Source organism: Oncorhynchus gorbuscha, linkage group LG04 (genome assembly GCF_021184085.1).
Source record: "Oncorhynchus gorbuscha isolate QuinsamMale2020 ecotype Even-year linkage group LG04, OgorEven_v1.0, whole genome shotgun sequence".
NCBI lineage: Eukaryota > Metazoa > Chordata > Actinopteri > Salmoniformes > Salmonidae > Oncorhynchus > Oncorhynchus gorbuscha.
In genome coordinates, this window is record NC_060176.1 from 32427214 (window position 1) to 32451238 (window position 24025).

Below are 24025 nucleotides of genomic sequence, written 5' to 3' on the forward strand. Positions count from 1 at the left end.
ATGGCAATCTGGTCGATGACGTGGCACGCAATAATTGTTTGATGCAACGCCTGAGCATGGAAACACAAACAATGTCATCTGTACCTGTAGGATGATGGTCTGTCCCTGTTTGATGAGGTCATGTTAAATCCCTGGGGCATATTCATTAAAAATAAGACACAGCGTTGTAAAACATTTTGTAGGGAAACCGTTTAATACCGAACGTTCTGCAATGTGACGCACAAAACGTTGTTTACGAACTAAACGGAACTCAACATCTTTTGCTTGATGTTGCAGAACCTGTTTTAGCTGCAGAATGTTTTGCAACCGTGTGTGACTAATGAATACACCCCTGCTGTTTCAGGAGTGTTTTAGTCCATCCATGGATATCCACCGTGTGCCTGAGGGTCCGAGAGACATCCCCCCCTACTCCTCCTCTAACCAGGCCTCACTGGGAGAGCTGCTGCTGGGCTTTCTCAAGTACTACACCTCCGTCTTTAGGTAATATTGCTAAAATATTACTCTAGTACTGTCTTCAGGTAAGACCCTTCAAATAATCTTCAAAAACTCAACATTTACTCTGTAAAAGTACTACAGCAATGTCACCAGGTAAGTAAAGTTGCCGGTAGGGTTGTGTGGTATCCAGATTTTCATACCTTTTTTTACTGTCCTTGTGCCATACTGGGGTATAAGGTATTATTTACGTTGCAGAACAAGGGGTCACTTTTTTATGCAAAAAAAACCCAATAACCGTCTGTAAAAAAAAAAAAATGCTAGCAGATGCTAATAAGTACTAATAAGTACTAATAAGTACTAACGAATTTCAACTTTGTTGAATATTTGCCTGTTGTAAACTACAACTTCCTACAACGTCCCAAAGTTTGTGTAAAACCGAAGAAAAAAAACAACTAAATGGATATTCAATTCATTTAACCAACATTGGTCATTTCCTTGTTTAAAAATGTGGGTGAAACTACATTTTGGCTAATTGCTCAGCATGATAGGCTACTTCATCATTACTGAGAATATTTTTATCACACTGGCATTTTGATATTGAAATGGTATGATTACAATTGAATCCATATGACAATGTATGGTTACAATATTTTGACAGAAATTTATGTTTAAATGTTTGCTACGTTAGTTTTATGCTAGGTAGGAGCGACTAACCAGTTAGCTTCAAAGTAAAATGCAGGCAGCTAGCTTTACCATAGAATTAGCTGCTGCCAAAAGAGCTACTCTTCCTGGAGTCCAAACACATTAAGGCACTTGCATTACATGTAAAACTAAAGATAAAACAGTACATCATATAACATTATTACGCCACTACATATCTACAATACAAAATGTATAATACCACAATACAATAATATTACAATGTACGTGTGTGTGGAGTGCATGTGCTAGCGCTCACAGTCCCCGCTGTTCTATACGGGATAGAATGATGAAAGGGTAAACACATTTACGGTTGGAACTTCCTCTCACCACCTAATATGGTGGTGAGCGGAAATCCAGTGGCGGGCAGTGGGAGAAGATGGAGAGGGATGAAATTAGACCGATATTCTGCACATTTTCTCATTAAAGAAACATTCAATCTCAATACAGTTTTCTATTTCCAAAACTATAATATGTTACTTATGAACAGAGTACATAAAGTTTGCCAAAGTTTCAAAAAATGGTGTTGTTTAGGAGTGCAAGGTCGACTTGCACACGTGCACTTCAGAGTCGGTGTTCCCTAACAGAAATGTGCACATGCATGCTAAAATACACCAATAGGATCTCCCTAGCTCAGATTTGACTGCCCACCTTGTTTGTTCTGCCCACTGTATTCATTTGCACCCACTGTAAATAATGCAGATGACATATCTTAAGTTAATATCAATATCTTTGGCTTTTCAACCTTTTGTTTTGGCCCAATTTCTACAACATAGAGCAGTGTATTGAATGCTATTTATTTATTTATTTTACTTTTATTTATTAATGGGTGCCCTGAGTACAAACATCTTCACAATCAAGAAAATGAACATTCCAAAGAAAACACCAAGAATAAAAAAACTGCAAGGTACAATTATAAAATTGCAATTTCAACAAATAAACCATTACAATCAATCAAAACATATTTAGAACATTTTTTTTAACCCTCTCACAAGGAATCCCCCTGTAGAGGAACCTAATTGGTACAATCATTACTGCACTTTGAAATGTAGGTGGGGGCAGTATTCTGGTGGGGGCTCATTAGCATATTTGGGGGCATGGTCTAAAATGTTTATTTGTGCCAACCGTTATTGGAAGTGTTGTACCAGTTCAATCTGTGTAAGAACTTGTGACAATCAAGAGCTGCACTGTTAAGAGTACAGCTCTTGCAGTTTTAGTAACTTAATGGCAGTTGGTCACCAGGAAGGTAATTTACATTGGTCAATCATTTACTGTCCGCTTGCTGCAAGTAGTTATGGTAAAATGCACAGTAACCTACTGTGGCAGATCTGTCACGTCCACTGACATGATGGTTGTGGCAGCAAGGTCAAGTGGTTGTCAACCATTGATGTTGAGGATTTTTTATTTATTATTATTTCACCTTTATTTAACCAGGTAGGCAAGTTGAGAACAAGTTATAATTTACAATTACGACCTGGCCAAGATAAAGCAAAGCAGTTTGACACATACAGCAACAAAGAGTTATACATGGAGGAAAACAAACATACAGTCAGTAATACAGTAGAAAAACAAGTCTATATACAATGTGAGCAAATGAGGTGAGATAAGGGAGGTAGGTATAGGCAAAAAACCACAAAGGCCAAGGTGACGAAGTAAATACAATATAGCAAGTAAAACACTGGAATGGTAGATTTGCAGTGGAAGAATGTGCAAGGTAGAGAGAGGAATAATGGGGTGCAAAGGAGCAAAATAAATAAATACAGTAGGGGGAGAGGTAGTTGTTTGGGCTAAATTATAGATGGGCTATGTACAGGTGCAGTGATCTGTGAGCTGCTCTGACAACTGGTGCTTAAAGCTAGTGAGGGAGATAAGTGTTTCAAGTTTCAGAGATTTTTGTAGTTTGTTCCAGTCATTGGCAGCAGAGAACTGGAAGGAGAGGCGGCCAAAGGAAGAATTGGTTTTGGGGGTGACCAGAGAGATATACCTGCTGGAGCGCGTGCTACAGGTGGGTGCTGCTATGGTGACCAGCGAGCTGAGATGAGGGGGACTAGCAGGGTCTTGTAGAGGACCTGGAGCCAGTGGATTTGGCGACGAGTACGAAGCGAGGGCCAGCCAACGAGAGCGTACAGGTCGCAGTGGTGGTTAAGTATATGGGGCTTTGGTGTGATAGACTCCATCCAATTAATGAAGGCTATTTTGTAAATGACATCGCCGAAGTGAAGTGAAGGATGCTTTGTTGCGAAATAGGAAGCCAGTTTTAGATTTCACTTTGGATTGGAGATGTTTGATGTGAATCTGGAAGGAGAGTTTAGTCTAACCAGACACCTAGGTATTTGTAGTTGTCCACATATTCTTAGTCAGAACCTTCCAGAGTAGTGATGTTGGCCAGGCGGGCAGGTGCGGGCAACGATCGTTTGAGGAGCATGCATTTAGTTTTACTTGTATTTAAGAGCAATTGGAGGCCGCGGAAGGAGAGTTGTATGGCATTGAAGCTCGCCTGGAGGGTTGTTAACACAGTGTCCAAAGAAGGGCCAGAAGTATACAGAATGATGTCGTCTGCGTAGAGGTGGACCAGAGACTCACCAGCAGCAAGAGCGAAATCATTGATGTATACAGAGAAGAGAGCCGGTCCAAGAATTGAACCCTGTGGCGCCCCCATAGAGACTGCCAGAGGCCCAGACAACAGGCCCTCTGATTTGACACACTGAACTCTATCAGAGAAGTAGTTGGTGAACCAGGCGAGGCAATCATTTGAGAAACCAAGGCTATCTAGTCTGCTGATAGCCTTGGCCACGTCAATGAAGATGGCTGCACAGTATTGTCTTTTATCGATAGTGGTTATGATATCGTTTAGGACCTTGAGCGTGGCTGAGGATGTCCGTGGTGTGCTCACCACAAATAATGCTTAGTAGTTGTAAACTAATGTTAAGCTATCTTGTAATCATTAAAGTTCAGTAAGTTATTGGCAGCTATTTGCAAGTAAGTTACTGGCTATTAAGTTACTTAGAATTTTAGAATAACTTACTGACAGCTAGTTAATAATAGTAATGATAATTCAATTAATTTGTTAAGCGCTTTTCTCACATCCATCGCACTTAAGAAAATGTATTAATTGATAATAAAAACAAACCAAAACACAGAACATTGTAAGCAGACAACAATCAAAGCCATTTACAGGTGTTGTCAGATCCGGTGGACAGTAGAACAGAATAAACATACACTACATGACTAAAGTGTGTGGACACCTGCTCGTCGAACATCTCATTCCAAAATCATGGGCATTAATATGGAGTTGGTCCCCCATTTTGATGCAATAACAGCCTCCAGTCCTCTGGGAAGGCATTCTGCTAGATGTCGGAACATTCCTGCTGGACTTGTTTCACTTCAGCCACAAGTGCATTAGTGAGGTCAGGCACTTCAAGGGGCAGTTTGGAACTCGGTAGTGTGTGTTGCAACCGGGGACAGACAATTTTTACACGCTTCGGCACTTTGGGGTCCCATTCTGTTAGTTTATGACGGTGCCACGCTGAAAGTAACTGAGCTCTTCAGTAAGGCCATCCTACAGACAATGTTTGTCTATGGAGATTGCATGGCTGTGTGCTCAGTTTTAAACACCTGTCAGGTGTGACTAAAATAGCCAAATCCACTAAGTTGAAGGGGTGTCCACGAACGTTTGTGCATACAGTTGAAGTCAGAAGTTTACATACACCGTGGTTGGAGTCATTCAAATTTGTTTTTCAACCACTCCTCAAATGTCTTGTTAACAAACTATAGTTTTCGGTTAGGACATCTACTTTGTGTTTGTGCATGACAGAAGTCATTTTTCCAACAATTGTTTACAGACAGATTATTTAACTTATAATTCACTGTATCACAATTCCAATGGGTCAGAATTTTCCATACACTAATTTGACTGTGCCTTTTTAAACAGCTTGGGAAATTCCAGAAAATGAGTCAATTGGAGGTGTACCTGTGGATGTATTTCAAGGCCTACCTTCAAACTCAGTGCCTCTTTGCTTGACATCATGGGAAAATCAAAAGACCTCAGAAAAAAACATTGTAGACCTCCACAAGTCTGTTTCATCCTTGGGTGCAATTTCCAAATGCCTGAAGGTACCAACAAACAATAGTACGCAAGTATAAACACTATGGGACCACGCAGCCGTCATACCGCCCAGGAAGGAGACTCATTGTGTCTCCTAGAGATGAACGTACTTGGTGCAAAAAGTGCCAGAATCCCAGAACAACAACAAAGGACCTTGTGAAGATGCTGGAGGAAACAGGTACAAAAGTATCTATAGCCACAGTAAATCAAGTCCTATATCGACATAACCTGAAAGGCAGCCCAGCAAGGAAGAAACCACTGGCTCCAAAACTGCCATTTAAAAAAAGCCAGACTAATGTTTGCAACTGCACATGGGGACAAAGATTGTACTTTTTGGAGAAATGTCCTCTGGTCTGATGATGGCAGCGTCATGTTGTGGGGGTGCTTTGCTGCAGGAGGGACTGGTGCACTTCACAAAATAGGTGGCATCACGAGGCAAGAAAATTATGTGGATATATTGAAGCAACATCTCAAGACATCAGTCAGGAAGTTAAAGCTTGGTCGCAAATGGGTCTTCCAAATAGACAATGACCCCAAGCATACTTCCGAACTTGTGGCAAAACAGTTTAAAGACAACAAAGTCAAGATATTGGAGTGGCAATCACAAAGTCCTGACCTCAATCCCATAGAAAACTTGTGGGCAGAATTAAAAAAGCGTGTGCGAGCAAGGAGACCAACAAACCTGACTCAGTTACACCAGCTCTGTCAGGAGGAATATACCAAAATTCACCCAACTTATTGTGGGAAGCTTGTGGAATGCTACCCGAAACGTTTGACTCAAGTTAAACAATTCAAAGGCAATGCTATCAAATACTAATTGAGTGTATGTAAACTTCTGACCCACTGGGAATGTGATGAAAGAAATAAAAGCTGAAATAAATCAATCTCTCTACTATTATTCTGACATTTCACATTCTTAAAATAAAGTGGTGATCCTAACTGACCTAAAACAGGGTATTTTTACTAGGATTAAATGTCAGGAATTGTGAAAAACTGAGTTTAAATGTATTTGGCTAAGGTGTATGTAAACTTACGACTTCAACTGTGCGGCAGGGTAGACTAGTGGTAACCGAAAGGTTGCAAGTTCGAATCCCCGAGCCGACAAGGTACAAATCTGTCGTTCTGCCCCTGTTCCTAGGCCGTCATTGAAAATAAGAATTTGTTCTTAACTGACTTGCCTAGTTAAAATATATATATATATATATATATATATTTTTTTTTACTGTCTAATGTAGGTCCTTGAAAGCTTTTCAGAAAAACTCAGTCTTTAGCTGAGCTGTCCTGACCGTGATTATAATGAGGATACACACAACTGAAAGCCCTGTCACCCATAGTTTTTAGTCCGCTGTGGGGCTGCTGGAGGGAGATGGAGCTGCAGGAGCGAAGGATGCGTTTGGGGCAGGAGGCAGGATAAGATCAGACAGATTTTTGAGTCCAGAGTTGTGGATAACTTGGTAGCTGTGAACCAGGTCTTATGTAGCAAAAGTTGAAATGGTGTTTTTTACATTGGATAAAAGTAATTCTGCTTTTAAAGTTGATAAACTTGTAACCTCACTTTTGAGAAAATTGCCTTTTGAATGTTTTGGTGCACCTATTGGAGAGCTCCTTGTCTACAGCCATTCAGCATCGTTCACACCCTCTTAAACCTGCTGTCTGATCTAAAAATGAATGGAATCATGTTTTGCAGCAATTATTGTGGCCTTTGTGTTTCAACGGTTTGCACGATCACGCTAACAGCGTGTTTGTTCTTGTTCAATCGAGACATTGCAGGATATTTAGGTTTACTCATTTTCCCTGGTTTTGTCAAGAGTACAGCCTGACAGGAGCCCTACTTCATTGTTCCCACCCTCAAAGGCAGGCTTTTCAAAAAAGGGGTGCGGTACTAGTTTATAGGTTCACTGGAGCTATGTTACCGTGCATTTTCTATCCGAGATTACAAAATAATTTGCTATAATGGCTGCTACTGATGATTCCTCTTTCCAAGAAGAGCTGGACGACGACAACACGTTTTAATTTTATAAAATTGACATAGGAACATACAGCCCTATTTTATTTGAGCCGGAACACACTGAAGAGGAGTTGAAACATCAAGAAAAATAATTGCGAGACCAGCTAGCTGTGACTGCTTCCTAGACCAGCTGAACCAGGACTCAGTAGGGCAAATTAAAAACAAGTAAGTTATTTTGCTGTCGTTAGCTAGCTAGCAATATAACCTCTTTTTACACAAGGAAGTGTTGTACAGTACAATTTGGTGATCGATTCAGCCATAACATGGCTTGCTAGTACCCCTACAAGCCAAACTAGCCAAGTTTAGCGAGTTAGCTTTGTTTGCTACATTTAAAATGTACTGTAGTCTAACATTTATAGCTAGTTAGCTAACTAGCCTAGCTAGCCTCAGTGCCTCTCATTAGAGCAACACTGGAGAAATGTGTTGGTGTTTCATATAATGACTTTGAGTCTTTGTGACTCATATTAGTCTTGGAGTAACTATACCTGTGGTTTGTAGCGAGCTAGCTAACCTGTGTCTGTGGGTTGTCTCATATTCTACACCATGCTGCTACAGTAGGAATACAGACATTACACAACAATTGCCCATGAATAACTAATAGCGTTTTCGTCTTTCTTTCACAGACAATACTGCTTGGCTACTAAGAAGTTGATGACTCGCAAGAGGAGATGTGAAAGGTGTGCTCGATTTTATACTCCTGTCGGCAAAGGTGTGGCTGAAATTGCCGAATCCACTAATTTAAAGGGGTTTCCACATACTATGGTATATGTAGTATAAGTATTCACACCCCTGAGTCAATACTTTGTAGGAACACCTTGAGTGGCTATTACAGTTGTGTGAGTATGTCTAGATAAGTCTCAGAGCTTTCCACTTTGCCCATTATTCTTGTCAAATTTCTTCAAGCTCGGCCAAATTAGTTGTTGATCATTGCTAGACAACCATTTTCAGGTCTTGCCATAGATGTTCAAGTAGATTTAAGTGAAAACTGTACTCGGGAACATTCACTGTCTTTTGGTAACCAACTCCAGTGTAGATTTTGCCTTGTGTTTTAGGTTATTGTCCTGCTGAAAGTTGAATTAATCTCCCATTGTCAGGTAGAAAGCAGGCTAAACCAGGTTTTCCTCTAGGATTTTGCCTGTGTTTAGCGCCATTCTGTTTCTTTTTTTATCCTTAACGATTACAAGCATACCCATAACATGATGCAGCCACTACTATGCTTGAAAATATGGAGAGTGGTACTCAGTAATGTGTTGTATTGGATATAAAACATTGTTTTATATATTTGAACTTTTACCCCTTTTTTCGTCCCAATTTTGTGATATCCAATTGGAAGTTAGTCTTGTCCCATCGCTTCAACTCCGCTATGGACTCCGGAGAGACGAAGGTCGAGAGCCATGGATCCAACTGCCAAGCTGCTCTGTTTCTTGACACGCTGCTCTCTTAATCCGGAAGCCAGCCGCACCAATGTGTCAGAGGAAACACGGTACAGCTGGTGACTGAAGTCAGCTTGCAGTCGTCCGGCCCGCCACAAGGAGTCGCTAGAGCGCAATGGGACAAGGATATCCCGGCCAGCCAAACTCTGGGCCCTAACCTGGATGACGCTGGGCCAATTGAGCGCCGCCTCATGGGTCTCCTGGTCACGCCTGGCTCTGACATAGCCTGGGATTGAACCTGGGTCTGTCGTGACACCTTAGACCACTGTGCCACTCGGGAGGCTGTTGTATAGCATTTTCCCTCAACACAACACTTTGTATTCAGGACAAAAAGTAAATTGCGGTATTACTTTAGTGCTTTGTTGCAAACAGGATCCATCCATTTATTCTGTACAAGTTTCCTTATTTTCACTCTGTCAATTAGGTTAGTATTGTGGAGTAACTACAAAGTTGTTGATCAATGCTCAGTTGTCTCCAATCACAGCCATTACACTCTGTAACTGTTTAAAGTCACTATTGGGCCTCAAGGTGAAATCCTGAAGCGGTTTCCTTCCTCTCAGGCAACTGATTTTGGAAGGACGCCTGTATCTTTGTAGTGACTGGGTGTATTGATACACCATCCAAAGTGTAAATAATAACTTCACCATGCTCAAAGGGATGTCCAATGTCTGCTTTTTTATTTTTACTCTAGGTGCCCTTCTTTGCGAGGCATTGGACTACTTTGCTGGTTTTTGTGTTTGAATCCGTGTTTGATATTCACTGCTCGACTGTGTGGGGTACAGAGATGAGGTAGCTATTCAAAAATCATGTTGAACACTTATTGCACACAGAGTGAGTCTATGCAACTTATTATGTGACTTGTTAAGCATACTCCTGAACTTATCTAGGCTTGCCATAACAAAGGGGTTGAATACTTATTGACTCAAGACTTTTCAGCTCATTTGTAAATAATTTGTAAATTACATTTATCCACTTTAACATTAACGGGTATTGTGTGTAGGCCAGTGACGACAAATACAGGCTGTAACACAACATGATGTGGAAAAAGTCAAGTTGTGTGAATACTTTCTGAAGGCACTGTTTATGTCATACATTTCTATACAGTAACTATTCCTGGATACTGCTGTGTAAACTCACCTCGGTCTCCTGAGCAAATAAACTTTGTCTTGAATATAAGCCATGTCTACTTATTTGCTATATTACCTACGTTTCCATCCAATTGGCGACAGATTTTCAAGCAAATCTCAAAAAATCTGCATAAAGAAAGTTTTTCCCTCCAGTAGTGTGTCTCTACCAAACTGACTTGTTGCCGACAAAAATCAGTGCATGATGTCGTAGTGCACACAAAATGCAATTTTCTGCTAAGTTTGCATGTACCAAATAAAAATCTGAAGTTCAATGTGTTTCCATCGCATTTTCAACTCTACAGATTAGATTTATATGTTTTGTCTCAAAAATACAGCAAATGTGCCTACACTGGACTTGGGACATTCTCTATAGCCAACAGCTCGCAGATACAGTGCAGGTAGGTTAGTCTATGTTATGATATTATTATGGATAAGAGCGAGAATATTTGCCAAATGGCAGTCAAGCATCGATCATCATGTCACCAGAATAAGACCCTTGATATTTATTTGAAAGGAGCATCAAGCACATAGTGTGCACTTTCAACACTGTGAAGTTCATCATAACTCATGTCATCTGTAGCCTAATAAACTACATGGTTTCCCAAGTCGTAGTGGAAGGATCGCACACCATATCACGAGACTCCAAGTTAGCTTTGATGGTGATGGTTATTATATTAGTATTTGCACATAAAGGCTTTTCCACCGCTATTTCTCCCATAATACATTTTATAGACAAAAAAGATCCCACCATGTCAAATTAACAAATTATCTGTAGGCATTTATAAAATTGTACTGAAACTTCCTCTTTCCATCACAGTTGTCATATTATTTTTTTAAATACGGTGTGACTTTACTCGTGGTTAGACAGACTAATCTATTGTTTTATTGAAGCATGTTTACTTGCCAACAAATGTAAGTTGAAATGATCCACCAACCCCCTGCATCATTTGTTTTAGCAGTAAGATTGAAGCTAATTTATCCAAACACGGTTCATGAATATCACAATGAATTGATCCAGAAGTTGAAGTCAACACTTTATTGCTTTCTGATGCAGCTGGAAATGGATTCTACAAGGTGTCAAAAGCATTCCACAGGGATGCTGGCCCATGTTGACTCCAATAGAATACCACAGTGTGACCCATTAAACCTAGCGGTCAAACAACGAAATGGTCCTAGTAGTTTTCCCATAGGGGATTTTAGAAACACTTAAAATAAGGGCTGTGTTTTGTGTAGGCTTACCCTTCTATGATGTTTTCATAACCGTGTAAATCTCTCTAGGACAAGGTGACTTCGATCAGGGTAAGCATACATGAAAAAAACTTTATTTGAAGTGTTTCTAAAATTCCCTATGGATGGTTGAAAAACGATTAGAACCATTTCCCTGTTTGACCGCTAGGTTTTATGACTCCTCCACTGTGGGGCCCTACGCTTCCCACAGTTGTGTCAAGTTGGCTGGATGTGCTTTGGGTGATGGACCGTTCTTGATACACACTGCAAACTGTTGAGCATAAAAAAACAGCAAAACCTACCTACCATACCCCATTCAAAGGCACTTTAAATATTCTGTCTTGCCATAGTCTCAGAATTGCACACATACACAATCCATGTCTCAATTGTCTCGAGGCTTAAAAATACTTCTTTAACCTGACTCCTCCCTTTCATCTACACTGATTTGAAGTGGATTTAACAAGTGGCCTCAATAAGGGATTATAGCTTTCACCTGGTCAGTCTATGTCATGGGAAAGAGCAGGTGTTCTTAATGTTTTATACACTCCGTGTATACCACAGTTGTGAGCATACTAAGTATTCTATATTATACTACAACATCAGTCAAACTGAATATGGATGTTGTGTCGGTTGAATGTTCCAGGCAGGTTACAAAATGTTCTTTAGCTCGAAACCCTTGTGTTGGATAATGGCAGCTGGTTTAGCAGGCGTTGGCGATGTTCTTCACCACCCACTGCTTTGACCTCTTTCAGAAGATTTGTACTGTATGTACTGTATGTACTTCCAACATTCCTGGAAATACATGAAGACTGATCATGAAGATGTGTAACCATCCAATAAACCATGTTCATCTGTAAACAAAAAAGGGTACAATAGACTGGTATGTGTTTGTTGTTTACTCAGTCAATAATGGGGCTTTGAGATGGGGGTCTTGAAAAGTTTGAGGGGGTCTTGACTTGTAGACCATTTAGTTGTGTATTTTTGTGTATGAGCACCTAGTTGTGCTGTTGAGTAGACGAACACTGCCAACAATAGTGAATAGGCTAAAAGAGTATGCTAACAACCCCTCTCCATGCCAAAGAACTGACTGCAAGGGTGTGAAACGTTTGAGGATCACTTGTCTTGTAGACAGTTTAGTGTATTAGTGATTTTGCTTTCTTCAAGGTCATTGTGCTTTCATAAATACCTTTGGCTGTCCTGGCTTGTTTCAAAGTCAGATGATGTTGAGCTTGAGATTTTTCCAGGCTGAAAGCTTTCATCCAGTGGGTCTACAGGCTCTGCACTACTAAAGCTTGTGTCAAGGTCATCGTCATCAACATTAGGATTAGTCTGTAGGACACACAGTAGTCAGTGATAAGCCAACATTTTACTACTTTGTACCCATCAATACACACTCAATCAAGGTACTATATCCACCCACCCCCCTCATGTCAATAGATCATGCATACTAACCATCCCCTCCTTACTGATATCACATTTTTTCCAATTTAGACTTCAAGCCTTGCGTGAACAATCAACTAAGCCACCATAATACAGATACCTACACTAGAAGTTGTAGCCTACTTGTAAACACACCAACTATGACAAGACAGACCATGTTTATGCCTAGTACCAGTATATTTATTTACTCATCATGGAACGATTTTGTCGATTTTAGAAGGCGACTTACACTAGTTCCTGGTGCTGCGCTTGATGTTGATGGGATTGGACTCGAAATAGAACACAAAACATTAGTCACGTTAGCCTCTGCGGTAGTTAGTTAGCTAGCTAACGTAACCTAAAGAAGCTAACGTTAGCTTGCTAATTACATTGATATGTTTTGGAACGTCTAGCCAGCGTATTATGAAAGCTAGCTAGATTCTGGTTTTGATAAAGACATGTAGTTAGCTAGGTAACTTTAGTTACGTTACCTCAGCTTGACTACTTTTCTGCTACGCTGATTTTGGCTGATCGGATGCCTTCCTCTTTGAAGTGAAGGGGAAATCGATGGACGATGGACTAGCATCACTTTTCAACATTCGATGACATGGCAACTCCATCAGTTATGACTTCAGTTACGTTTCGAAATCCTCTGGCTGAAAGTTCTGGATACAAGCACAGGCATTTTGATATTTTTCACATCAGTTGGATATACCTCCACGAGGAGGTTCTCCATGTCCTGAAATTGCTATGAATTTTGGATATTGTGGTTTGCTTACATCCAGGAAATGTAGCTGGCCTGTTTCTACTGGTGAGATGCAGAAACACTTGTATTTGTGTGTAGTGAAATAATTCGAAACTTTTATAATGCATATGATACTGTATGTTTAACATATTAATGTACATACGTATTCAAATAGAGCAGCGGGGAAATTGTAATTTAATGATGGTGGGAATGCGACCTCTGTATTTTTGCTGTGTGTCATCAGCATAAAAGTGAAAGCCCAGTCCGTGTTTCCTCAAGATATTTCCCTGTGGCAGCATGTAGATACAAAACAGTAGTGGCCCTATGACCGAGCCTTGAGGGACCCCTGATGGACCACCACTGTGTCTGACCTACTAGGGCCGAGGGCTACAAACATGGAGTTATCAGTGTCTGACAGGCCCAGGAGCTTCTCCATGCTGTCCAGCAGAATGGTCTGGCTGACAGTGTCAAATGCTGCACTGAGGTCCAGCAATAGGAGGATGCTGGCAGCCCCAGAGTCAGCATTCATCAGGAGCCCATTGGTGACCCTTACCAAGGCACTGTCTGTGCTGTGTCTAGCTCTGAAACCGACTGGAAGGGCTTGAGTAGGTTGTGAGTGGCCATATGCTGTTTTGAATTGACTAGACACAGCACGTTTGAGTAGCTTACTCAGGAAGGGCAGGTTGGAGATAGGCCTGTAGTTCTGGAAGTTGTCAGGGTCAGATCCAGGCTTTTTAAGTACTGGTGTGACTGCTGTGAGTTTGAGCTGAGGAGGGACATATCCAGTGGTAAGGGAAATGTTGATGATTTCCGTGAAGAAAGGTTCCAGAGCATGTAAGCAGGTCTTCAGAAAGGAGGTGAGGATAGGGTCAAGTGGGAAAGTGGTGGGCCTCATTGTCCTAACCAGCTTGGTTACATCAGCTGCAATGACTGTGGTGAAGGTGGAGAACCTTGACTCAGGGATCATAGGACTGGGTAGATCAACTACAAGAGCTGGAGATGATAGGGTGGTATTATTGATCTTTTAAATTTTGCTTGGGAAGAAGCAAAGGTGTTTATTGCACCGTTTTGGGGAGGCTGAGGTAGCAGTGATGTTTACAGGTTGGGGGAGATTGATTACAGTAGAGAACAGCACCCAGAAGTTACCACTGCCATTGCTGATCAGTTGGGAGTAGTAAGATGTCTGAGCTGCCTGGCCTGTCTGGATGTCTGGCCTGTTTGTAGTCTTTTTCTGATGTTGCGCATACATCGCATACATCATTCTAGATGACAGACAGTTGCTTTGAGACAGCGTAACTCCTCAGTGTACCAGGGAGAATATTTGGAGGAAGACACCAGGCGGGTTTTCAAAGGAGAAACTTCATCCAGTATGGAAGCCAAGGCAGTTTTGTGTTGAGCCACAGAGTCAGTAACTGGCAGATTGGAGGTTACCACCTCATCGTCCTCGCCTTCTGCATTTTGTTTGTAGGATCCCGTATTGAAAGAAGCTATTCTTAAACTCCTTACACAAGGTTGTTTTAATCTGTGCAAAACCTCTGAGGAGTCCTTGTGAAGATTGCTGCCATTTATGAATATTGTGGTCCTGCCTTTGGTCCAGTAGATGAGATGCATTGAATTTGCATGAGATGATGATCTAGGAAGATCTAACTAGGCTGGTATTTGAATCCAAACAATTAGCTAGTTAATTGGAGAAGAGAAGTAGCCAAATACAGGGCTGCCAACTTTTGAAGAAAGCTTAGAGTGAGATTTGCTATGTGAATTTCATTGGCACATCCTCTAGCAGGGGGGCTTGAGTGTCCTCCTCCAGGAAAATGTTACTGTTTTAAAGCTAATTTCCTGTGATTTTACACATTTTGACAAGGCTTAGGCCTATGAGCAACTATCTCTTTAAAAGAGTATCTCTTTAAAAGAGGGTTGGAAGACTATCTCTTTAAAAGAGGGTTGGAAGAAAATCCTGCTTGCTCTCAATGAGGGTTGAACACCCCTGATCTATGTTTCACAAGTGCTGGGTGTTTGAAAATGTTCTTGTTATAACAATTCATTTCTCTAAATCACCGAACCTAATGATTATCAATATTCAAAACTGTCCATGAATGGCTGCAAAAATGCATAGCCTCATATAATTCATTTTAAGACACTAATAGGCATATTAGATTTCAAATATGTGTCAGGTTCATCATACGAAGGAGACCAAGGTGCAGCGTGGTATGCTTATATTCTAATTTATTAAAATAATGAACAGTGAACAAACTAACGAAACGTGAAGCTAATATGAATAGTGCAGACAGGCAACTAAACGTAGAACAAGATCCCACAAACACCAAAGGGAAATGGCTACTTAAATATGATCCCCAATCAGAGACAACGATAAACAGCTGCCTCTGATTGGGAACCATATCAGGCCACCATAGACATACAAATCATCTAGACCTACAAAAATCCTAGACATACAAAAAGCCCTAGACAATGCAAAAAACTAGCGTACTCACCCTAGTCACACAGGTTGAACAGTCATCTATTTTAGAATACCTGTTATTTTTTTATAAATTGTTTTTATTGTACAAGGTATAAAAAAAAAGAATCTGCCAAAACAAAATCAATATTAGTCTTTCATTTTTACATTGCAATCACCTTTGTGCTCTGCACACAGTTTTCATGGGCCTTGTTTTGTGTGCACCTGCCGCAGGTGTCGCATAATCTCTGAAGCGGTTGCGTGGCATGGTCTCGAGGACTAAATCGACCCCATACCCATCAGACCAAAATGACTCCACATCCATGCTCTTTCTGCCGTATGTCCATGTCATCCATAGACATGTCTCACGTACTATTTCCTTTTCTGTGCGCATGAGTGGCAGTACAATCTCTGATGTGCTGCAATATTTGCAACATCTACATGTCACAAACTCGTCACTCATCACATAAACCGTGCTATCCCTTCAAGACTCCTGTCTCACCGTAGATGGAATTACCATCTGTTGGCTCTGTTTTTCTGCGGCATGGCTTAGGCATCAGAGGCGGAGACTCGAAGTAAACATTGGGAATCAGATGAAGACTCTTCATCTGCAACGTCAAGCTCAATATCCGAGCCTCCATCCGGCTCCAACTCATATAAATTCTGCAGCATTTGCAATACCGTCAGTGCGTCCATTCGTTTGGTTTCATCTTTCCAATGTGCGCTACACACATTGTGGGTTGTATTCAGTTTCTGATTTGACTCTCCAAGGTGAAATGATATACAATTTCCAGCCTTTCGTAATTAAATAATTAGACCGCCCACAATTCTTCATCATCATTACACTATTACACTTCATCATCCTCATCGTTCCCTTCATTGAAGTCACATGCACCATTATCAGAATCCATCTGTTTTTTATCGCCCATTCATCCATTGACGACAGAATAGCATATTTTAAGTTTATTATGTTACTAGTTTTTGCTTAGTAGCCAGTGGTCATGTGCTGACTGCAATGACAGCACTGATATCCTTGGAAAAAGTGAAATATGGAAACAGCTGCACTATTTGACAAAAGTAAGTGTCATAGAATATGGACTTTCTGAGACTATATAGAAATATAAATGTTTTACCTGCATGTGACTCTGAAGGAGGATTTGATAAAGTAATGCTCCTTTCCTTGCATCTGTCAATTACAAGATGCACACATCTTTTCTATATACAATTTGATAGGCCTAACTGATAGGCCTAAGAATTGTCACTCATCAAATTATTTAATCTTGTCTATAGGCTAACTCTTATGTGTGAAATTAGTATCGGTATAGTTTATGGTGTTATTTCTATGGGCCGGCTGTGCAGGCTGACTGGCATTGTTTGTTTCCCGCTCATCAACCTAGATAGAGTCAAGGATATGTTTAGCATTATTCTAAAGGCCTACTGCAACACATAGCATGTTTTAGTTTTCCTTACAATACATTTGATCAGTAGTAGAGTTACAGTAAATAAAACAGTCCCGTAACGGCTTATTTTTTACAAAGTAAAACGTCAAATCAACCAACCTGCAAGGTGCGGTCAAATTATTTGCTGCTGAAAAATAGGCACAACACAACTTCATCATTACACTATTGTCTTTCTGAATTAAATCAACCTCTTCATCCTGCTTATCATTCAGTTAGGCCCAATTTAAATTCAATTGTGAAGTAAGATGCACAATTATCGCCCATTCATCCATTTGTCATTCATTCAGTGAGGAGAGAGAGGGAGACGCATTAGCACCTGGCTGGGTACCAATGTCCTACAGCACATTATCTTGGCGGGTTAAGTTGGGAATAGGTGTGGGACAAATGGTAAAAAGGCTCTAAATACTTTTCTGTTTGACAGAATTTTGAAATCACAATGTAAAATACAAACATTTAGGAAAAGTAAGGGAGGCCACCTTTTCTTTTACTTACAAAATCAAACGTCAGTGGCCGTTGGCCTCTGGCGGTTCTAGTGTTAAACATTTGAACAAGGCCAGAATCTAATTTATTGGATCACTTACATACAATAACACAACATCTGCATATAATGACAGTTTGTGCTCATCTGAACCAGAATTTGGCCTTACAGTAGACGCTGATATGGTGAATCTCCTTTAAGCCCAGGAAGCAGCCATTCAACCTGCCGTTCACCAGCTTTTCAAGCTTAATAATGTCAAATTACATTTGTTACTCACCAAATATGGAGTTTCGATCAGCGACTATCGTCATTTACTGCTGTCACAGCTGGTATGTACTCTCCTCCCACTCCCCCTGTTCTCTGGTGTCATGTTGCTGTCTGAGGGACTGCAACAGGTGGAAATTGACCTTCAACCTTTTGGCAGCGTTGCTGGACGCTCCGAGGACCTCTGACTGAGCTCTGAAGTTTATGCCTACAATACCATAACATGTCATTTAGAACTCCCACACACACAGATGTCTACTCATGCTCACAACACACTCCCTCTCCTCTGTTTCAGGTGGGATAAACAGGTGATCTCGGTGCGAGAGGCTAAGGCTCTGCCCAAGTCAAATAGTCTAGAGTGGAGAGACAAGTTCATCTGTGTGGAAGGTAGGTCAGACCAGACCTGACTAGTGAATCACTTCCAACCATGACACTGCCACCAAGCTGCCTCCCACACAGTTGTGTAGTGACTGTGTAAAAAACGTTATTACCATGATGTAATGTCTCCCCTTTTAGATAATCTTCTTATATTGATACCTAGGGGCTAGAGAATTGTGCTACAAAACATGATTGTGCAATACATGCTGGTGCAATACATTTGGGTCTTGATAAATCAGTGTCAATGTTTTAATGTGGCATCTGTCCCAACTGAAATGTTGTCTCTCCATTGTTGCTCTCTCAGAGCCATTTGATGGCACCAACACAGCCAGGGCAGTCCATGAGAAGGTCAAGTTTGATGCCATCAAAGCACAGTTCGCTGAGGTAGACTTAGGGAACGTTTCACTGTGGTTGTTTTCCTTCCACATTGCAAATCCACCATTTTTCTTTGAGAGCCTGGGGCATCCCAAATCTAACCCCACCCCTCTCACTCTCTCTAGTCGTGGCAGATGCTCCAGCTGAGAAAGGATCTCAACTTCATCCTCCCAATCAGAAACACCATTCAGAGATGAGGAGGAGGAACTATGAGTGACTCAGCTGTACAGAGGAAATCTGCCTGGTCTGTCCTGGGCCTTTCTGCTGGGTTGTACAGTCTCCGTCTCCCTCCTCAGCATGTCAAAGCCCTAACATTCAGACTCTTCACGTTCTCCTGACTCACCTGCCAATGTTACGGACACAGAGGAGAAATAAAAGAAAGTATAACCTTTGATATTTGAAGAGGATACATGAGATTGCTGCTAAAGTGTGTGTGACCTGAAGTATTGCTGCTGTCTCGCATAGGGGCCGATTCAGACTTAGTAAATTTCTCTTTCTTAGGCACGCTTTTCCAACGCACTTCTCAGTAGTTGGTATTCAGACTTCAGGCATGTAACGAGGTTTGGGGGGGGTTCCCTTGCGCGCACTAAATAAATGGAATTCAACTCCAGAATACATACCAATTTGATCAGGGAGTTTTTGTTCAGTCATACTGAATAAAAATATAAACGCAACATGCCTCAATTTCAACAATTTTACTGAGTTACAGTTAATTTAAAGGAAATCAGTCAAAATAAATAAATACATTTGGCCCTATGGATTTCAAATGACTGGGCAGGGGCGCAGCCATGGGTGGTCCTGGGAGGGCATGGGCCCACCCACTTGGGAGTCAGGCCCAGCCAATCAAAATGAGTTTTTCACCACAAAAGGGCTTTATTACAGACAGAAATAATCCTGAATTTCATCAGCTGGCTTGGTGGCTAGTCTCAGACGATCCCGCAGCTGAAGAAGCCGAATGTGGAGGTCCTGGGCTGGCGTGGTGACACGTGGTCTGCGGTTGTGAGGCCGTTTGGACGTACTGCCAAATTCTCTAAAACGGTGTTGGAGGCGGCTTTTGTTAGAGAAATTAACATTTCATTCTCTGGCAACAGCGCTGGTGGACATTCCTGCCTTCAGCATGCCAATTGCACACTTTCAAAACTTGAGATATCTGTGGCATTGTGTTGTGTGACAAAACTGTACATTTTAGAGTGGCCTTTTATTGTCCCCAGCACAAGGTGCACCTATGTAATGATCATGCTGTTTAATCATTTTATTGATATGCCACACCTGTCAGGTGGATAGATTATCTTGGCAAAGGAGAAATGCTCACTAAGGGGGATGTAAACAATTTTGTGCACAAAAATGGAGACAAATAAGGTTTTTGTGTGTATGGAAAATGTCTGTGATCTTTTATTTAAGCTCATAAAACATGGGACCAACACTTTACATGTTGCATTTATATTTTTGTTTAGTATCGTTAATCTGTTCATTTCTCTAAAGCAATCTCTTTAAATATGGTGTACCTTTAATTTGAATTTGATCGGCACAAGACTTGAATGTAGACTATGACGAATGCGTTCAGAATATAGAAGCCATTAAAACATATACTGTGGGGAGAACAAGTATTTGAGACACTGACGATTTTGCAGGTTTTCCTACTTACAAAGCATGTAGGGGTCTGTAATTTTTTGTCATAGGTACACTTCAACTGTGAGAGACGGAATCTAAAACAAATCCAGAAAATCACATTGTATGATTTTTAAGTAATTAATTAGTATTTTATTGCATGACAAGTATTTGATCACCAAGCAACCAGTAAGAATTCCGGCTCTCACAGACCTGTAAGTTTTTCTTTAAAACCTCTTAGTCCGCCCCATCCCGGATCCGGGATCGTGACTACAGCCTCAAGCTCATTACCATAACGCAAAATTAGCGATTTCTGAAAATTGCAAATTAAATGAAATAAATATGCCTATCCTCAAACTTATCATTTTCTTAACAATCCTGTCGTCTCAGATTTTCAAAATATGCTTTAGAACCAGAGAAAATCAATAATTTGTGTAAGAGTGGTGATAGCTAGCTTAGCATTTAGCGTTAGCATTTAGCACGCAACATTCACAAAAACCAGCAAAGGGATCAAATAAAATAATTTACCTTTGAAGAACTTCAGATGTTTCAATGAGGAGACTCTCAGTTACATAGCAGATGTCCAGTTTTTCCTGAAAGATGCTTGTGTAGGACACAACGTTCCGTTTTGTTACTATGCATTTGGCTACCGAAACTAACCGAAAATTCAGTCACCTAAACGTCAAACTTTTTTCCGAATTAACTCCATAATATCGACTGAAACATGGAAAACGTTGTTTGAATCAATCCTCAAGGTGTTTTGTCATATATCTCTTCATTGAAATCCCTTCCCTGGAAGCGTGCATTCTTCTCTGATTCGGATGGAAAAATACTGGTACCTGACTTTTGCGCACCAATTTCCACGCAGACACCGTGCGGGACACTTGGTAATTGTAGGCTCTTATGGTCAATCTTCCAATGATATGCCTACAAATACGTCACAATGCTGCAGACACATGGGGGAAACGATAGGAAGTGTCCGTTCATTCCTGTCGCATTCACAGCCATATAAGGAGATCATGGAAAACGTGCCTCCAGAAATCCTGTTGATTTCCTGGTCACTCAAACATCTTGATTTTGCCTGTAGATGTTGTTCTATGGCACTCACAGTGAAAATCTTTACACTTCTGGAAACGTCAGAGTGTCTTCTTTCCAAAACTATCAATTCCAAGCATAGTCGAGCATCTTTTCGTGACAAAATATTGCGCTTAAAACGGGCATGTCTTTTTATCCAAAAATGAAATACTGCCCCTAGAGTCTTAACAGGTTAAGAAGCTCCCCTGTTCTCCACTCATTACCTGTACTAACTGCACCTGTTTGAACGCGTTACCTGTATAAAAGACACCTGTCCACACACTCAATCAAACAGACTCCAACCTCTCCACAATGGCCAAGACCAGGGAGCTGTGTAAGGACATCAGGGATGAAATTGTAGACCTGTACAAGGCTGGGATGGGCTACAGGACAATATGCAAGCAGCTTGGTGAGAAGGTAACAACTGTTGGTGCAATTATTAGAAAATGGAAGAAGTTCAAGATGACGGTCAATCACCCTCGGTCTGGGGCTCCATGCAAGATCTCACCTCGTGGGGCATCAATGATCATGAGGAAGGTGAGGGATCAGCCCTACAGGACCTGGTCAATGACCTGAAGAGAGCTGGGACCACAGTCTCAAAGAAAACAATAAGTAACAAACTACGCCGTCATGGATTAAAATCCTGCAGTGCACGCAAGGTCCCCCCGATCAAGCCAGCGCATGTCTGAAGGCCCGTCTGAAGTTTGCCAATGACCATCTGGATGATCCAGAGGAGGAATGGGAGAAGGTCATGTGGTCTGATGAGACAAAAATAGAGCTTTTTGGTCTAAACTCCACTCGCCATGTTTGGAGGAAGAAGAAGGATGAGTAGAACCTCAAGAACACCATCCCAACCGTTAAGCATGGAGGTGGAAACATCATTCTTTGGGGATGCTTTTCTGCAAAGGGGACAGGACGACTGCACCGTATTGAGGGGAGGATGGATGGGGCCATGTATCGCAAGATCTTGTTAGAGCATTGAAAATGGGTCGTGGCTGGGTCTTCCAGCATGACAACAACCCGAAACACACAGCCAGGGCAACTAAGGCCTAAGGAGTGGCTCTGTAAGAAGCATCTCAAGGTCCTGGAGTGGCCTAACCCAATAGAAAATATTTGGAGGGAGCTGAAAGTCCGTATTGCCCAGTGACAGCCCCAAAACCTGGAGGATCTGGAGAAGGTCTGTATGGAGGGGTGGGCCAAAATACCCGCTGCAGTGTGTGCAAACCTGGTCATGAACTACAGGAAACATATGATCTCTGTAATTGCAAACAAAGGTTTCTGTACCAAATATTAAGTTATGCTTTTCTGATGTATCAAATACTTATGTCATGCAATAAAATGCAAATTAATTACTTAAAAATCATACAATGTGATTTTCTGGATTTTTGTTTTAGATTCCGTCTTTCACAGTTGAAGTGTACCTATGGTAAAAATCACAGACCTTTACATGCTTTGTAAGTAGGAAACACTGCCGACTTTGCAGGTTATCAAATACTTGTTCTCCCCACTGTACATATTTGCCTCAATTTCAGAATCCATGGGTAGATTTACACATTTATGTTTAGGGAATAATCATGAATCCTACTTAATGGAAAAATGTTGCCTTTTACGGGCAAATGAAGAAAGGTGGTTTGATTCATTGTGAAACCTGCCACATTCAGATCATCAATGGTAACGTTGGAAGTAATGTAGCCTACAAAATCATTATAATATGTTGAATAGTATACAGCAGTATCATATAATAAATATTCGCTAATTGCCCGCATTGATCATTGAACTGTTTGATGGCAAGTACAAAGTCTTGCGGCATTCATCAAGTTCAAAGAAACAGTTTGAAGTCTATAATTGTTTATTTTTACTACAGTTTGTATTTGGCCTTCATTAAATAGTATCCACTATTATTTGACCCTCCGCCACAACCACAAGGATGCCCTTACAGTGGAAAGAAATAAAGTTAGGCTGCTATAACATTAAATTGAGAGCTAAATATATGTGGTTATGGTCGCTACCCACAGTTGCTTATAATATTTAACATAGGCTATTCATTTAATCCCTGCAAGTTATAAAGCCATACAATTAAAATTCTGCATAATGGCACAGCATTTCATACTTCACTGTGGGAAAGGGGCATAAATAGGCCTACCTGTCATGTTTATATGTTTTTCAGATTCCTTCCATTCATCTGCAGCGATCATAAGGTAAAGTAGATCTAAAACAATTGTTATATAGCCTATATGTATAATCCCCATATCCAAACAGATTACCTAGCTCTTGTCAATAGCTCTTATCATATCATTTATTTGATCTGCACCCCAAACGGATACCTTGCTGGCACTTGCATTTCCCCCAAGCTTAAATTCAAGGTCAGAATACGCTGAGACAGAAAAGTGCATAAAAAAGGTAATAAAGTACATTTACGAGCGTGTAACTCTGGTCTGAATTGTCCCCTTAGATAAGAGCGGACCCTGACAGAAAACATAGCTATGATAATATCCCTTTCTTCACCCCACTCTCTTTTCATCTCCATCTCTTTCTCTCCTCTGTGTCTGCCCTTGTACATGGAATTGTAATGATCTGTCCTAAGGTTCTCCCTGAACTGTGTTCTACTTCCTCTGCTCCTTATATACAATGGGGGACCTGTCCTCCCAAGACCAAGGTCAAACCCTTGGTCAAGAACACATCTCGGAACCTCCAGTCAGCTCTCTAATATTAGTTCCTCAGCACCTGTATGTTTCCAG

The 24025-nt window shown here is 41.0% G+C and overlaps 1 protein-coding gene and 1 long non-coding RNA gene across 6 annotated transcripts in view; one reads left to right on the forward strand and one right to left on the reverse strand.

Moving 5' to 3' along the window:
- The window catches only part of tent2 (terminal nucleotidyltransferase 2), a 36787-nt gene extending 17135 nt beyond the window's left edge, over positions 1 to 19652 (forward strand). For 2 of the 5 annotated variants that reach the window (XM_046346511.1, XM_046346510.1), the window contains exons 12-15: positions 344 to 480; positions 18148 to 18239; positions 18535 to 18614; positions 18731 to 19652. In XM_046346511.1, the coding sequence (XP_046202467.1) occupies positions 344 to 480; positions 18148 to 18239; positions 18535 to 18614; positions 18731 to 18802 (381 nt within the window). In that variant the 3' untranslated portion in view covers positions 18803 to 19652. Of the gene's footprint in view, positions 1 to 343; positions 481 to 7870; positions 8478 to 8580; positions 9343 to 18147; positions 18240 to 18534; positions 18615 to 18730 lie in introns of those variants that run through there. The other 3 variants (XM_046346513.1, XM_046346514.1, XM_046346512.1) reach the window with 3 other exon arrangements.
- On the reverse strand, positions 12210 to 13034 carry LOC124033963. The gene is made up of 3 exons (XR_006838479.1): positions 12945 to 13034; positions 12704 to 12743; positions 12210 to 12363 (listed from the first exon to the last, which is right to left on the reverse strand). It is a non-coding gene; the product is annotated as an uncharacterized LOC124033963 (long non-coding RNA).
- Positions 19653 to 24025: the final 4373 nt, after the last annotated feature.